General features: G+C 44.1%; 1 protein-coding gene across 1 annotated transcript in view; it reads left to right on the top strand.

Annotated features, from left to right (window-relative positions):
* Positions 1-17,500, top strand: part of LOC118378371 (CUB and sushi domain-containing protein 1-like) — a 926,375-nt gene that overhangs the window by 540,392 nt on the left and 368,483 nt on the right. Inside the window, 2 exon segments of the mRNA XM_052471760.1 lie at positions 9,258-9,460; positions 9,884-10,075. Of these exon segments, the coding sequence (XP_052327720.1) occupies positions 9,258-9,460; positions 9,884-10,075 (395 nt within the window).

Here is a 17,500-nt window from a genome sequence, read left to right as displayed (position 1 = left end):
GGGGGGGGCGCCAACCCAGACAGGATGATCACAACAGTGAATCAACCCACTCAGGTGACGCACCCCCTCCAGGGACGGCATGAGAGAGCCCCAGTAAGCCAGTGACTCAGCCCCTATGATAGGGTTAGAGGCAGAGAATCCCAGTGGAAAGAGGGGAACCGGCCAGGCAGAGACAGCAAGGCTAGCACTGGAGTAATATGATCAAATTTTTTGGTTCTATTCAGGATTCTAGCAGCCGTATTTAGCACTAACTGAAGTTTATTTAGTGCTTTATCCGGGTAGCCGGAAAGTAGAGCATTGCAGTAGTCTAACCTAGAAGTGACAAAAGCATGGATACATTTTTCTGCATAATTTTTGGACAGAAAGTTTCTGATTTTTGCAATATTACGTAGATGGAAAAAAGCTGTCCTCGAAATGGTTTTAATATGTTCTTCAAAAGAGAGATCAGGGTCCAGAGTAATGCCGAGGTCCTTCACAGTTTTATTTGAACCATTAAGATTAATTGTCAGATTCAACAGAAGATCTCTTTGTTTCTTGGGACCTAGAACAAGCATCTCTGTTTTGTCCGAGTTTAATAGTAGAAAGTTTGCAGCCATCCACTTCCTTATGTCTGAAACACATGCTTCTAGCGAGGGCAATTTTAGGGCTTCACCATGTTTCATTGAAATGTACAGCTGTGTGTCATCCGCATAACAGTGAAAGTTAACATTATGTTTTCGAATAACATCCCCAAGAGGTAAAATATATAGTGAAAACAATAGTGGTCCTAAAACGGAACCTTGAGGAACACCGAAATGTACAGTTGATTTGTCAGAGGACAAACCATTCACAGAGACAAACTGATATCTTTCCGACAGATAAGATCTAAACCAGGCCAGAACATGTCCGTGTAGACCAATTTGGGTTTCCAATCTCTCCAAAAGAATGTGGTGATCGATGGTATCAAAAGCGGCACTAAGGTCTAGGAGCACGAGGACAGATGCAGAGCCTCGGTCCGATGCCATTAAAATGTAATTTACCACCTTCACAAGTGCCGTCTCTATGATGGGGTCTAAAACCAGACCGAAGCATTTCATATACATTGTTTGTCTTCAGGAAGGCAGTGAGTTGCTGCGCAACAGCCTTTTCTAAACCTTTTGAGAGGAATGGAAGATTCAATATAGGCCAATAGTTTTTTATATTTTCTGGGTCAAGGTTTGGCTTTTTCAAGAGAGGCTTTATTACTGCCACTTTTAGTGAGTTTGGTACACATCCAGTGGATAGAGAGCTGTTTATTATGTTCAACATAGGAGGGCCAAGCACAGGAAGCAGCTCTTTCAGTAGTTTAGTTGGAATAGGGTCCAGTATGCAGCTTGAAGGTTTAGAGGCCATGATTATTTTCATCATTGTGTCAAGAGATATAGTACTAAAACACTTGAGCGTCTCTCTTGATCCTCGGTCCTGGCAGAGTTGTGCAGACTCAGGACAACTGAGGTTTGGAGGAATACGCAGGTTTAAAGAGGAGTCCGTAATTTGCTTTCTAATAATCATAATCTTTTCCTCAAAGAAGTTCATGAATTTATCACTGCTAAAGTGAAAGTCATCCTCAACATGTAGAGACAGTTACCTTAACATGTAGAGCCAGTTACCTTAACGTGTAGACACAGTTACCTTAACATGTAGAGACATTTACCTTAACATGTAGAGACAATTACCTTAACGTGTAGAGACAGTTACCCTGACATGTAGAGCCAGTTACCTTAACATGTAGAGCCAGTTACCCTGACATGTAGAGATAGTTACCTTAACATGTAGAGACAGTTACCTTAACATGTAGAGACAGTTACCTTAACATGTAGAGACAGTTACTCTGACATGTAAAGACAGTTACCTTAACGTGTAGAGCTAGGGGGTCAGAGTTAGGGGAGGAGGAGTGGTATAGGAGGGAGGAGGGGTCAGAGTTAGGGGACGAGGAGTGGTATAGGTTGAAGTGGTTGTCTGGTGGTTGTCGGTGTCTTGGGATGCATCCCAAAATGTCACCCTAGTCCCTATATAGTGCACTACATTTGACCAGGGTCCTGTATTGAATAGGGTGCCATTTCAGTCACATCCAGCAGCAGCATTTTCAAAAGATTCAAGTTCCTCGGCGTGCACATCACTGACAACCAGTAATGGTCCCTTCACACAGACAGGGTTGTCCAGTGAACAGGTCAGGGTTCCATAGCAGCAGGCAGAACAGCTGAAACTGGAGCAGCAGCGCAACCAGGTGGACTGGGGACAGCCAGGAGTGATCAGGACAGGTAGTCCTGAGGTACGGCCCTAGGGCTCAGGTCCTCCAGGAGGGGAGAGAGAGATGGGAGAATTGGAGGGAGTATGATGTAAGATCACACCAGATGAGAAAGGAGAATTACACCAGATACAAGAGGTTGATCCTAGCCCCTCGGGACATACACTGTTGCAGCATAGATACTGTAGACTGAGACGGGGGGGGCTGGCATGACATGACATGACATGGGAGAGCACTAGTAAGCCAGTGGCTCAGCCCTCGTGATAGGGTTAGAGGCAGAGAATCCCAGTGGAGAGAAGGAAGCTGGCCGGGCAGAGACAGAAAGTATGGTTCGTACCTCCAGAGCCTTGGCGTTCACCTTCACACCCCTGGGCAAGACTACACTCAATCATAGGACCTACTGAAGAGATGAGTCTTCAATAAGGACTTAAAGGTTCGAGACGGAGTCGGCGTCTCTCACATGGATAGGCAGATCATTCACAGGAGAAAGCCATGCTGTTTGCTTAGAAATCATATTCTATAAGGAGGCCTGCATAGCGTAGCGTATGGCAGGACCAAATCGGAGAGATACGTAGTAGGTTATCAGTGAAACAGGAATCCAGTGTAGAGAGGCTAGCATTGGATAAATATGATCACATTTTTGGGTTCTAGTCAAGATTCTGGACAAAAAGTCCAATGTTACTAAGATTACTAAAATGGAAAAAAGCTGGCCTTAAACTATTCTTGATATGTTCGGCAAAAGATGGATCAGGGTCCAGAGTAACGCCAATGTCCTTCACAGCTTTATTTGAGACGACTGTACAATCATCAAGATTCATTGTCAGATCAAACAGCAGATCTCCTTGTTTCTTGGGACGTAGAAAAATAAAAGATGCCATCCGCTTCCTTATGTCGGAAACACAGGCTTCCAGGGTATCGTCTGCATAGCAGTGATAGGTGACATTGTGTTGCCAAATGACATCACCAAGAGGTAGAATATATAGTGAAAATATATAGTGAATACATAGTGGTCCTAAAACGGAACCTTGAGGAACACCGAAACTTACCATTGATTTGTCAGAGGACAAACCATTCACAGAGAAAAACTGATATATTTCCAACAGATAAGATCTAAACCAGGCCACAATTTATCGGTGTAGACCAATTGGGGTTTCTAATCTCTCCAAAAGAATGTGGTGATCGATGGTGCCAAAATGGGGTCTTAATAAACCAGACTGGAGTGTTTCCTGTACATTGTTTGTCTTCTGGAAGGCAGTGAGCTGCTGCTCTGCAACAGATTTTTGTCTTGCATTTTTGAGAGGAATAGGAGATTTGATATGGGCCGGTAGTTAAAATATATATATATATTCGGGTCAAGGTTTGGCTTTTTTTCTTAGGATAGGCTTTATTACTGCCACTTTTAGTTAGCTTGGTATATATCCAGGGGATAGGGAGAAATGTATCATGTTCAACGTTCTGTAGGAGGGCCAAGCACAGGAAGTAGCTCTTTCAGTAGTTTAATTGGAATAGGGTCCAGCTGGCAGCTAGTGGCCATGATTATTTTCATCAACGTGTCAAGTGATATGGTACTAAAACACTTGATTATTGTCGTGATTGTGTCAAGGGGGATGCATTAAATGTTAAGGTCACATGACACGGTTTAAACGCTGTGCCTTGTATGATTGTTAAGTTTTAAAACTGAACTGTGAAATTCTACGCATCAATTTCTATACCCTGTGTCTTACCAATGTCGTGGGAAATTGCAAGATTATGTTATAATTCTTGTATTGCATTATGTTTTTAATTTTTTTTAAATATTAGACAGAATATAGTATTCTGTTAATTATTGTGTGCGTGTTCTACTGAGGATGAGCCTCTATGAGATAACACTGACAGAGGAGATTTACGATGTCTTTGGGTGATAAAACCTAAAGAGCTTTCCAGAGAACATGAGTTAATGTTTATTTGCTATACCGTACCAGGAAAAGACGGTTCCAGTTTGGAGTAGGAGGACCAGACACTGGTCTTTACAATGAAGTAGATACCTTTCATACAAATCTTAACCTTGTGACCATTCTATGTATCCGTTGTTCGTCATGTAGGTTGAGAGTGGTGTATCTTGGCTATAAAAGATCTTTGTACCTTTGTGTCGTCACTTTTCAACGGTTCATTAGAGATGGCGCATCATTGTAAGTCAAGTGCTATTGCAAAGCTCTTATTATTAAATATGTAGTTTAAGTGTAACTGACTGGTGTGTGAAGTTTACTGAAATTAGCCTCCACACCAATTTGATGAAGCTGTTGTATACATAGTGGTGTTCATTAACATGGCTTTCCATCTCCTTGATCTGATCTGGTCCATCTCCTTGATCTGTTTCATATATCTTCTACCCAACACTGGTCTGCGACTGAAGCATGCTGAGAGTATTGTCTCTCATTTCCCTCTCAACTCTTCACCTTCAGTCTGTTGCTGGCAGCCATCAATTAATCACTTAGTTCGCTTTCCCCCTTATCATCAATTGATCACTTAGTTCGCTTTCCCTCTTCCATCAATTAATCACTGAGTTCGCTTTCCCCCTTACCATCAATTAATCACTTAGTTCGCTCACCCTCTTACCATCAATTAATCACTTAGTTTGCTTTCCCCCTTACCATCAATGAATCACTTAGTTCGCTCACCCTCTTACCATCAATTAATCACTTAGTTCGCTCACTCTCTTACCATCAATTAATCACTTAGTTCGCTCACCCTCTTACCATCAATTAATCACTTAGTTCACTTTCCCTCTTCCATCAATTAATCACTTAGTTCGCTTTCCCTCTTACCATCAATTAATCACTTAGTTCGCTCACTCTCTTACCATCAATTAATAACTTAGTTCGCTCACCCTCTTACCATCAATTAATCACTTAGTTCGCTCACCCTCTTACCATCAATTAATCACTTAGTTCGCTTTCCCTCTTACCATCAATTAATCACTTAGTTCGCTTTCCCTCTTCCATCAATTAATCACTTAGTTCGCTTTCCCTCTTACCATCAATTAATCACTTAGTTCGCTTTCCCTCTTCCATCAATTAATCACTTAGTTCGCTTTCCCCCTTACCATCAATTAATCCCTTAGTTCGCTTTCCCCTTACGATCAATTAATCCCTTAGCTCGCTTTCCCTCTTCCATCAATTAATTAGTTCGCTCACCCTCTTACCATCAATTAATAACTTAGTTCGCTCACCCTCTTACCATCAATTAATCACTTAGTTCGCTCACCCTCTTACCATCAATTAATAACTTAGTTCGCTCACCCTCTTACCATCAATTAATCACCATCAATTAATTAGCTCGCTTTCCCTCTTACCATCAATTAATCATCAATTAATAACTTAGTTCGCTCACCCTCTTACCATCAATTAATCACTTAGTTCGCTTTCCCTCTTACCATCAATTAATCACTTAGTTCGCTTTCCCTCTTCCATCAATTAATCACTTAGTTCGCTTTCCCTCTTACCATCAATTAATCACTTAGTTCGCTTTCCCTCTTCCATCAATTAATCACTTAGTTCGCTTTCCCCCTTACCATCAATTAATCCCTTAGTTCGCTTCCCCCCTTACGATCAATTAATCCCTTAGCTCGCTTTCCCCCTTACCATCAATTAATCCCTTAGTTCGCTTTCCATCTTACCATCAATTAATCCCTTAGTTCGCTTTCCCCCTTACGATCAATTAATCCCTTAGCTCGCTTTCCCCCTTACGATCAATTAATCCCTTAGCTCGCTTTCCCCCTTACCATCAATTAATCCCTTAGTTCGCTTTCCCTCTTACCATCAATTAATCACTTAGTTTGCTTTCCCTCTCACCATCAATTAGTTCGCTTTCACTCTTCCATCAATTAATCACTTAGTTTGCTTACCCTGTTACCATCAATTAATCCCTCTTATATCTTATGAGTCAATACATCACTTAGTTAGCTTTCTGGAAGGTAACCTAGTGGTTAGAGCGTTGGGCCAGTAACCAGCAGGTAGCCTAGTGGTTAGAGCGTTGGGCCAGTAACCAGCAGGTAGCCTAGTGGTTAGAGCGTTGGGCCAGTAACCAGCAGGTAGCCTAGTGGTTAGAGCATTGGGCCAGTAACCAGCAGGTAGCCTAGTGGTTAGTGGTTAGAGTGTTGGACTAGTAACCAGCAGGTAGCCTAGTGGTTAGAGCATTGGGCCAGTAACCAGCAGGTAGCCTAGTGGTTAGTGGTTAGAGTGTTGGACTAGTAACCAGCAGGTAGCCTAGGGGTTAGAGCATTGGGCCAGTAACCAGCAGGTAGCCTAGTGATTAGAGTGTTGGACTAGTAACCAGCAGGTAGCCTAGTGGTTAGAGCATTGGGCCAGTAACCAGCAGGTAGCCTAGTGGTTAGAGTGTTGGACTAGTAACCAGCAGGTAGCCTAGTGGTTAGAGCATTGGGCCAGTAACCAGCAGGTAGCCTCGTGGTTAGAGCGTTGGACTAGTAACCAGCAGGTAGCCTAGTGATTAGAGCATTGGGCTAGTAACCAGCAGGTAGCCTAGTGATTAGAGCGTTGGACTAATAACCGTAAAGGTTGCTGGATCAAATCCCCGAGCTGACAAAGTAAAATCCTGTCGTTCTGCCCCTGAACAAGGCAGTTAACCCACTGTTCCTAGGCCGTCATTGTAAAATAAGAATTTGTTCTTAACTGACTTGCCTAGTAAAATACAGGTTAAATAAAATTCCCTCGTATCTCAGGAATCAATCAATCCCTTAGTTAGCTTTCCCCTCTCCTGTGTAAGTGTTCTTCCTCTAGTCTAGTCCATGTGTGTACACACACCACACACACACACACCAGCATCCTACTGTATTGGAGTGATGAAAGGCATCAGTTTGTTTGTTCAGCCCCAGCTGGTTGACAGATGTCTGGTTAAAGAGAGAAGATTTACTGTTGGAAGACTATCAGCTTGTCTAGACTGGGACAGTACATCTGTTAAAACAGTCTCTGGACTGGGACAGTACATCTGTTAAAACAGTCTCTGGACTGGGACAGTACAATTGTTAAAACAGTCTCTGGACTGGGACAGTACATCTGTTAAAACAGTCTCTAGACTGGGACAGTACATCTGTTAAAACAGTCTCTGGACTGGGACAGTACATCTGTTAAAACAGTCTCTAGACTGGGACAGTACATCTGTTAAAACAGTCTCTGGACTGGGACAGTACATCTGTTAAAACAGTCTCTAGACTGGGACAGTACATCTGTTAAAACAGTCTCAACCTGGGACTCTAACAGTGAATCGTTAGGTTGTCTAGACTGGGACTCTAACAGTGAATCGTCAGGTTGTCTAGACTGGGACTCTAACAGTGAATCGTCAGGTTGTCTAGACTGGGACTCTAACAGTGAATCGTTAGGTTGTCTAGACTGGGACTCTAACAGTGAATCGTTAGGTTGTCTAGACTGGGACTCTAACAGTGAATCGTTAGGTTGTCTAGACTGGGACTCTAACAGTGAATCGTTAGGTTGTCTAGACTGGGACTCTAACAGTGAATCGTTAGGTTGTCTAGACTGGAACTCTAACAGTGAATCGTTAGGTTGTCTAGACTGGGACTCTAACAGTGAATCGTTAGGTTGTCTAGACTGGGACTCTAACAGTGAATCGTTAGGTTGTTTAGACTGGGACTCTAACAGTGAATCGTTAGGTTGTCTAGACTGGGACTCTAACAGTGAATCATCAGGTTGTTTAGACTGGGACTCTAACAGTGAATCGTTAGGTTGTCTAGACTGGGACTCTAACAGTGAATCATCAGGTTGTCTAGACTGGAACTCTAACAGTGAATCGTCAGGTTGTCTAGACTGGGACTCTAACAGTGAATCGTTAGGTTGTTTAGACTGGGACTCTAACAGTGAATCGTTAGGTTGTCTAGACTGGGACTCTAACAGTGAATCATCAGGTTGTCTAGACTGGAACTCTAACAGTGAATCGTCAGGTTGTCTAGACTGGGACTCTAACAGTGAATCGTTAGGTTGTCTAGACTGGGACTCTAACAGTGAATCGTTAGGTTGTCTAGACTGGGACTCTAACAGTGAATCGTCAGGTTTTCTAGACTGGGACTCTAACAGTGAATCGTTAGGTTGTCTAGACTGGGACTCTAACAGTGAATCGTTAGGTTGTCTAGACTGGGACTCTAACAGTGAATCGTTAGGTTGTCTAGACTGGGACTCTAACAGTGAATCGTTAGGTTTTCTAGACTGGGACTCTAACAGTGAATCGTTAGGTTGTCTAGACTGGGACTCTAACAGTGAATCGTTAGGTTGTCTAGACTGGGACTCTAACAGTGAATCGTTAGGTTTTCTAGACTGGGACTCTAACAGTGAATCGTCAGGTTGTCTAGACTGGGACTCTAACAGTGAATCGTTAGGTTGTCTAGACTGGGACTCTAACAGTGAATCGTCAGGCTGTCTAGACTGGGACTTTAACAGTGAATCGTCAGGTTTTCTAGACTGGGACTCTAACAGTGAATCGTTAGGTTGTCTAGACTGGGACTCTAACAGTGAATCGTTAGGTTGTCTAGACTGGGACTCTAACAGTGAATCGTTAGGTTGTCTAGACAGGGTCCTCTTTTCAACCTCTCCTCCATTCCCACTTCCTCTATGACACTGCATTTTCCCCTCTTTGTCTGATCTAATATCTCCTGTTCCCCTTCTCCCCCCCATCCTCCACGACTACCTCATCCTCCTCTTCCTCTCTATACTTCCCTCTCTCCACCCCCTAGCCTCCACGAGTACCTCATCCTCCTCTTCCTCTCTATACTTCCCCCTCTCCTCCACCCTAGCCTCCACAACTACCTCCTCTTCCTCTCTATACTTCCCCCTCTCCTCCACCCTAGCCTCCACAACTACCTCCTCTTCCTCTCTATACTTCCCCCTCTCCTCCCCCCTAGCCTCCACAACTACCTCCTCTTCCTCTCTATACTTCCCCCTCTCCTCTCCCGAGCCTCCATGGCTAACTCCTCTTCCTCCCTCCATAGTCTCCACTTCCTGGTATTCCATACGGAGGAGGTCCACGATGTGTTACGTATCTGGGACGGTCCCCAGGACGGAGGGGTCCTCCTGAGGGAGCTCAGTGGATCGACCCTTCCGCCTGACGCCCACAGCACCTTCAAAGCCGTCAGCCTCCAGTTCACCACCGACTTCTTCACATCCAAACAGGGCTTCGCTCTGCAGTTCTCTGGTAAGAGGTTGAATGTTATATAGTATGCACGAGAGGAAAAAAAAGGTTGGGGGGGGGGGGGATATGGTTGAGTGTTAACCAACCTTAAAATGAATTGGTCTGGATCATAAACACGTATATGCACCTGTACTGTCAATAGAGCCTGTGGTACCAATGGGAGATTTGAATGGAAGCTACATGCTATGTGTTCATGTTGATAATGCACTGTATGCATACTGTTTATTGGTATATATGTTGAAGTAGCTATTCTACATACCTAGAAATGACTCTAACTTGACTCTAAAACTTGACTTGACTCTAAAATGACTCTAAAATGTAGGTTAAATGTAGGTTAAAAAACAAAGCAAAACGTGAATTTCCAGTTAGGATTCAGTTAGATATGTAGAGCTGGAAAGAGACATTCTCTTTCCCCTCTGTCTCCAGTGTCCACTGCTACGTCATGTAACGACCCAGGTCTGCCCGCCAACGGGACCCGCAGTGGGGACAGCAAGGAGCCCGGAGACCATGTCCTGTTCCAGTGTGATCCCGGTTACGTCCTTCAGGGGGCCACCAAGATCACCTGCACAGAGATCAACAGCCGCTTCTTCTGGCAGCCTGACCCCCCCACCTGCACAGGTAAGAACTGTTAACCCAACACTCCACCTGCACAGGTAAGAACTGTTAACCCAACACTCCACCTGCACAGGTAAGAACTGTTAACCCAACACTCCACCTGCACAGGTAAGAACTGTTAACCCAACACTCCACCTGCACAGGTAAGAACTGTTAACCCAACACTCCACCTGCACAGGTAAGAACTGTTAACCCAACACTCCACCTGCACAGGTAAGAACTGTTAACCCAACACCCCACCTGTGTAACGGCGTTCTTCGTTTGTAGAAAGAGAGTCGGACCGAAATGCAGCGTGGTGGTTACTCGTGACTTTAATAGAAAAAGTGACACATGAAATAACTATACAAAATACAAAACAACAAACGGAATGTGAAACCTATTACAGCCTATCTGGTGAAACGACACAGAGACAGGAACAATCCCCCACGAAATACAAAGCGAAACCCGGCTACCTAAATACGGTTCCCAATCAGAGACAACGAGAATCACCTGACTCTGATTGAGAACCGCCTCAGGCAGCCAGGCCTATACAACACCCCTAATCAGCCGCGATCCCAAATACTACAAACCCCAATAGGAAAATATAACAACATAAACCCATGTCACACCCTGGCCTGACCAAATATATAACGAAAACACAAAATACAATGACCAAGGCGTGACAACCTGCACAGGTAAAACAAAGGTAAGACATTTTACCTCCCACCAGCATAGGTAAGAACACCTCTAGATTCCCCACCTGCACAGATAAAACCCAGTCTGTACCAATTATACCAACCTACAACCCAGTCTGTACCAATTATACCAACCTACAACCCAGTCTGTACCAATTATACCAACCTACAACCCAGTCTGTACCAATTATACCTACCTACAACCCAGTCTGTACCAATTATACCTACCTTCAACCCAGTCTGTACCAATTATAACTACCTACAACCCAGTCTGTACCAATTATAACTACCTTCAACCCAGTCTGTACCAATTATACCTACCTACAACCCAGTCTGTACCAATTATAACTACCTTCAACCCAGTCTGTACCAATTATAACTACCTACAACCCAGTCTGTACCAATTATAACTACCTACAACCCAGTCTATACCAATTATACCAACCTACAACCCAGTCTGTACCAATTATACCTGCCTACAACCCAGTCTGTACCAATTATAACTACCTTCAACCCAGTCTGTACCAATTATAACTACCTACAACCCAGTCTGTACCAATTATAACTACCTACAACCCAGTCTGTACCAATTATACCTACCTACAACCCAGTCTGTACCAATTATACCTGCCTACAACCCAGTCTGTACCAATTATAACTACCTTCAACCCAGTCTGTACCAATTATACCTGCCTACAACCCAGTAATTTTCACACAGCCACCCAATGTCTGTCCGTCCGCCCATCCCCTGTCTGTCTGTCTGTCTGTCTGTCTGTCTGTCTGTCTGTCTGTCTGTCTGTCTGTCTGTCTGTCTCTGTCTGTCTGTCTGTCTGTCTGTCTGTCTGTCTGTCTGTCTTTTCACAGAGAGACAGGGGGAGAGAGAGACACAGAGAGACAGAGGGAGAGCAAGACACAGAGAGAGACAGACAGAGAGACACAGAGAGAGTCAGAAAGAGACAGACAGACAGAGAGAGAGAGAGACAGAGAGAGAGAGAGAGAGAGAGAGAGAGAGAGAGAGAGAGAGAGAGAGAGAGAGAGAGAGAGAGAGAGAGAGAGAGAGAGAGACAGAGAGAGAGACAGAGAGAGAGAGAGAGAGAGAGTCGCTAGTTAACAACAGCAATTAAGACATTGTAATTAGCTTCATTGTTTAATCAGGGCAAGGCGTAATTAGTTTGAACATTCCTTTGAAATCACAAACGGAGGGAGATCGGTCATGAGTCGTGTGTGTTCCTGGCTCCAAAGGTTCACAGGTGAAAACCTAACAGGGGTTTGATGTCGACAGGCATTAGTGGAGTCTCAATACTGTTGAACCTCCTAAATGGGCCTTTATTAACTCAGCCAAATACATGATATAGGTGCTGACTATGCTGACTTGGTCAAATATAGTCAGGGCCAAACAGATTCGAGAGTTCATTAGATACCACAATGCAGCTTACACAAAGGGGTCTGTTTGGCTCGATTGCAAACCACATACCCACAGAAGCTGGAGCTAGCTATGCTGGCACATGAAGGCAAAGAATTGGCAGTGGTGGAAAAAGTACCCAATTAGCAAACCTGAGTAAAGTTGACTTTAAAGAAAATTATCCTGTTTCCTCTCTCTCCCTGTATCATCATGTTTCCTCTCCTCTCTCTGTATCATCATGTTTCCTCTCCTCTCTCTCCCTGTATCATCATGTTTCCTCTCCTCTCTCCGTATCATCATGTTTCCTCTCCTCTCCCTGTATCATCATGTTTCCTCTCCTCTCCCTGTATCATCATGTTTCCTCTCCTCTCCCTGTATCATCATGTTTCCTCTCCTCTCCCTGTATCATCATGTTTCCTCTCCTCTCTCCGTATCATCATGTTTCCTCTCCTCTCCCTGTATCATCATGTTTCCTCTCCTCTCCCTGTATCATCATGTTTCCTCTCCTCTCTCCGTATCATCATGTTTCCTCTCCTCTCCCTGTATCATCATGTTTCCTCTCCTCTCCCTGTATCATCATGTTTCCTCTCCTCTCCCTGTATCATCATGTTTCCTCTCCTCTCTCTGTATCATCATGTTTCCTCTCCTCTCCCTGTATCATCATGTTTCCTCTCCTCTCTCCGTATCATCATGTTTCCTCTCCTCTCCCTGTATCATCATGTTTCCTCTCCTCTCCCTGTATCATCATGTTTCCTCTCCTCTCTCTCCCTGTATCATCATGTTTCCTCTCCTCTCTCCGTATCATCATGTTTCCTCTCCCCTCTCTCCCTGTATCATCATGTTTCCTCTCCTCTCTCCCTGTATCATCATGTTTCCTCTCCTCTCTCCCTGTATCATCATGTTTCCTCTCCTCTCTCCGTATCATCATGTTTCCTCTCCTCTCTCCCTGTATCATCATGTTTCCTCTCCTCTCCCTGTATCATCATGTTTCCTCTCCTCTCTCTCCCTGTATCATCATGTTTCCTCTCCTCTCTCCCTGTATCATCATGTTTCCTCTCCTCTCCCTGTATCATCATGTTTCCTCTCCTCTCTCCCTGTATCATCATGTTTCCTCTCTCTCCCTGTATCATCATGTTTCCTCTCCTCTCTCCCTGTATCATCATGTTTCCTCTCCTCTCTCTCTGTATCATCATGTTTCCTCTCCTCTCCCTGTATCATCATGTTTCCTCTCCTCTCTCCCTGTATCATCATGTTTCCTCTCCTCTCTCTCTCTGTATCATCATGTTTCCTCTCCCTCTCTGTATCATGATGTTTCCTCTCTCTCTCTCCCTGTATCATCATGTCTCTCTCCCTGTATCATCATGTTTCCTCTCCTCTCTCCCTGTATCATCATGTTTCCTCTCCTCTCTCCCTGTATCATCATGTTTCCTCTCCTCTCTCTCTCTGTATCATCATGTTTTCCTCTCTCTCTGTATCATCATGTTTCCTCTCTCTCCCTGTATCATCATGTTTCCTCTCCTCTCTCCCTGTATCATCATGTTTCCTCTCCTCTCTCTCTCTGTATCATCATGTTTCCTCTCCTCTCTCCCTGTATCATCATGTTTCCTCTCCTCTCTCCCTGTATCATCATGTTTCCTCTCCTCTCCTCTCTCTCCCTGTATCATCATGTTTCCTCTCCTCTCTCTCTCTGTATCATCATGTTTCCTCTCCTCTCTCCCTGTATCATCATGTTTCCTCTCCTCTCTCTCCCTGTATCATGATGTTTCCTCTCCTCTCTCTCCCTGTATCATCATGTTTCCCTCTCTCTCTCTCTGTATCATCATGTTTCCTCTCCTCTCTCTTTATCATCATGTTTCCTCTCCTCTCTCTCCCTGTATCATCATGTTTCTCTCTCCTCTCTCTGTATCATCATGTTTTCCTCTCCTCTCTCTCCCTGTATCATCATGTTTCTCTCCTCTCTCTCCCTGTATCATCATGTTTCCTCTCCTCTCCCTGTATCATCATGTTTCCTCTCCTCTCCGTATCATCATGTTTCCTCTCCTCCTCTCCCTGTATCATCATGTTTCCTCTCCTCTCTCCCTGTATCATCATGTTTCCCTCCTCTCCCTGTATCATCATGTTTCCTCTCTCCCTGTATCATCATGTTTCCTCTCTCTCTCCTGTATCATCATGTTTCCTCTCCTCTCCCTGTATCATCATGTTTCCTCTCCTCTCCCTGTATCATCATGTTTCCTCTCCTCTCTCCGTATCATCATGTTTCCTCTCCTCTCCCTGTATCATCATGTTTCCTCTCCTCTCCCCTGTATCATCATGTTTCCTCTCCTCTCTCCTGTATCATCATGTTTCCTCTCTCTCTCTCTGTATCATCATGTTTCCTCTCCTCTCCCTGTATCATCATGTTTCCTCTCCTCTCTCCTGTATCATCATGTTTCCTCTCCTCTCCTGTATCATCATGTTTCCTCTCCTCTCTCCCTGTATCATCATGTTTCCTCTCCTCTCTCTCCCTGTATCATCATGTTTCCTCTCCTCTCTCTCCCTGTATCATCATGTTTCCTCTCCTCTCTCTCCCTGTATCATCATGTTTCCTCTCCTCTCTCTGTATCATCATGTTTCCTCTCCTCTCTCTCTCTGTATCATCATGTTTCCTCTCCTCTCTCCGTATCATCATGTTTCCTCTCCTCTCTCTCCCTGTATCATCATGTTTCCTCTCCTCTCCCTGTATCATCATGTTTCCTCTCCTCTCCCTGTATCATCATGTTTCCTCTCCTCTCTCCCTGTATCATCATGTTTCCCTTCCTCTCCTCTTTATCATCATGTTTCCTCTCCTCTCTCCCTGTATCATCATGTTTTTCCTCTCTCCCTGTATCATCATGTTTCCTCTCCTCTCTCTCCTGTATCATCATGTTTCCTCTCCTCTCTCTCTGTATCATCATGTTTCCTCTCCTCTCTCCCTGTATCATCATGTTTCCTCTCCTCTCTCTGTATCATCATGTTTCCTCTCCTCTCTCTGTATCATCATGTTTCCTCTCTCTCTGTATCATCATGTTTCCTCTCTCTCTCTGTATCATCATGTTTCCTCTCCTCTCTCTCCTGTATCATCATGTTTCTCTCTCTCTCTCCCTGTATCATCATGTTTCCTCTCCTCTCCCTGTATCCATGTTTCCTCTCCTCTCTCCCTGTATCATCATGTTTCCTCTCCTCTCTCTCCCTGTATCATCATGTTTCCTCTCTCTCTCTCCCTGTATCATCATGTTTCCTCTCTCCCTGTATCATCATGTATTTCTCTCTCTCCCTGTATCATCATGTTTCCTCTCCTCTCTGTATCATCATGTTTCCTCTCCTCTCTCTCTCTGTATCATCATGTTTCCTCTCCTCTCTCTCTGTATCATCATGTTTCCTCTCCTCTCCCTGTATCATCATGTTTCCTCTCCTCTCTCTCTCTGTATCATCATGTTTCCTCTCCTCTCTGTATCATCATGTTTCCTCTCCTCTCTCTGTATCATCATGTTTCCTCTCCTCTCTCTCTCTGTATCATCATGTTTCCTCTCTCTCTCTCTGTATCATCATGTTTCCTCTCCTCTCTCTGTATCATCATGTTTCCTCTCTCTCTCTTTATCATCATGTTTCCTCTCTCTCTCTCTCCCTGTATCATCATGTCTCCCTCTCTCTCTCTGTATCATCATGTTTCCTCTCCTCTCTCTCTCTCTCTGTATCATCATGTTTCCTCTCTCTCTCCTGTATCATCATGTTTCCTCTCTCTCTCCCTGTATCATCATGTTTCCTCTCCTCTCTCCCTGTATCATCATGTTTCCTCTCCTCTCTCCCTGTATCATCATGTTTCCTCTCTCTCTCTCCCTGTATCATCATGTTTCCTCTCCTGTATCATCATGTTTCCTCTCCTCTCTCTGTATCATCATGTTTCCTCTCCTCTCTCTCCCTGTATCATCATGTTTCCTCTCTCTCTGTATCATCATGTTTCATCTCCTCTCTCTCTGTATCATCATGTTTCCTCTCCTCTCTCCCTGTATCATCATGTTTCCTCTCCTCTCTCTCTCTGTATCATCATGTTTCTCTCCTCCTCTCTCTGTATCATCATGTTTTCTCCTCTCTCTGTATCATCATGTTTCCTCTCTCTCTCTGTATCATCATGTTTCCTCTCCTCTCTCTCTCTGTATCATCATGTTTCCTCTCCTCTCTCTCTGTATCATCATGTTTCCTCTCTCTCTCTCTCTGTATCATCATGTTTCCTCTCTCTCTCTCTCTGTATCATCATGTTTCCTCTTCTCTCTCCTCTCTCTCTGTATCATCATGTTTCCTCTCCTCTCTCTGTATCATCATGTTTCCTCTTATCATCTCCTCTCTCTCTCCCTGTATCATCATGTTTCCTCTCTCTCTCCCTGTATCATCATGTTTCCTCCTCTCTCTCTGTATCATCATGTTTTCTCCTCTCTCTCTCTCTCTGTATCATCATGTTTCCTCTCTCTCTCCCTGTATCATCATGTTTCCTCTCCTCTCTCTCCCTGTATCATCATGTTTCTCTCTCTCTCTGTATCATCATGTTTCCTCTCCTCCTCTCTCTCCCTGTATCATCATGTTTCCCTCCTCCTCTCTCCCTGTATCATCATGTTTCCTCTCCTCTCTCTCTGTATCATCATGTTTCCTCTCTCTCTCTCTGTATCATCATGTTTCCTCTCCTCTCTCTCTGTATCATCATGTTTCCTCTCTCTCTCTGTATCATCATGTTTCCTCTCCTCTCTCTCCTGTATCATCATGTTTCCTCTCCTCTCTCTCTCCCTGTATCATCATGTTCCTCTCCTCTCTCTCCCTGTATCATCATGTTTCCTCCTCTCTCTCTCTCCCTGTATCATCATGTTTCCTCTCCCTCTCTCTCTGTATCATCATGTTTCCTCTTCTCTCTCCTCTCCTCTGTATCATCATGTTTCCTCTCCCTCTCTCCCTGTATCATCATGTTTCCTCTCCTCTCTCTCTGTATCATCATGTTTCCTCTCTCTCTCTGTATCATCATGTTTCCTCTCCTCTCTCCCTGTATCATCATGTTTCCTCTCCTCTCTCTCTCTGTATCATCATGTTTCCTCTCCTCTCTGTATCATCATGTTTCCTCTCCTCTCTCTCTCTTCCTGTATCATCATGTTTCCTCTCTCTCTGTATCATCATGTTTCATCTCCACTCTCCCTGTATCATCATGTTTCATCTCCACTCTCTCTGTATCATCATGTTTCCTCTCTCTCTCTGTATCATCATGTTTCCTCTCCTCTCTCTCTGTATCATCATGTTTCCTCTCCTCTCTCTCCGTATCATCATGTTTCCTCTCTCTCTCTCTCTGTATCATCA

Source organism: Oncorhynchus keta, chromosome 19 (genome assembly GCF_023373465.1).
Source record: "Oncorhynchus keta strain PuntledgeMale-10-30-2019 chromosome 19, Oket_V2, whole genome shotgun sequence".
Classification (NCBI taxonomy): Eukaryota; Metazoa; Chordata; class Actinopteri; order Salmoniformes; family Salmonidae; genus Oncorhynchus; species Oncorhynchus keta.
Note: the sequence above shows the minus strand (reverse complement) of the source record. Positions and strands in the feature narration are given on the sequence as shown.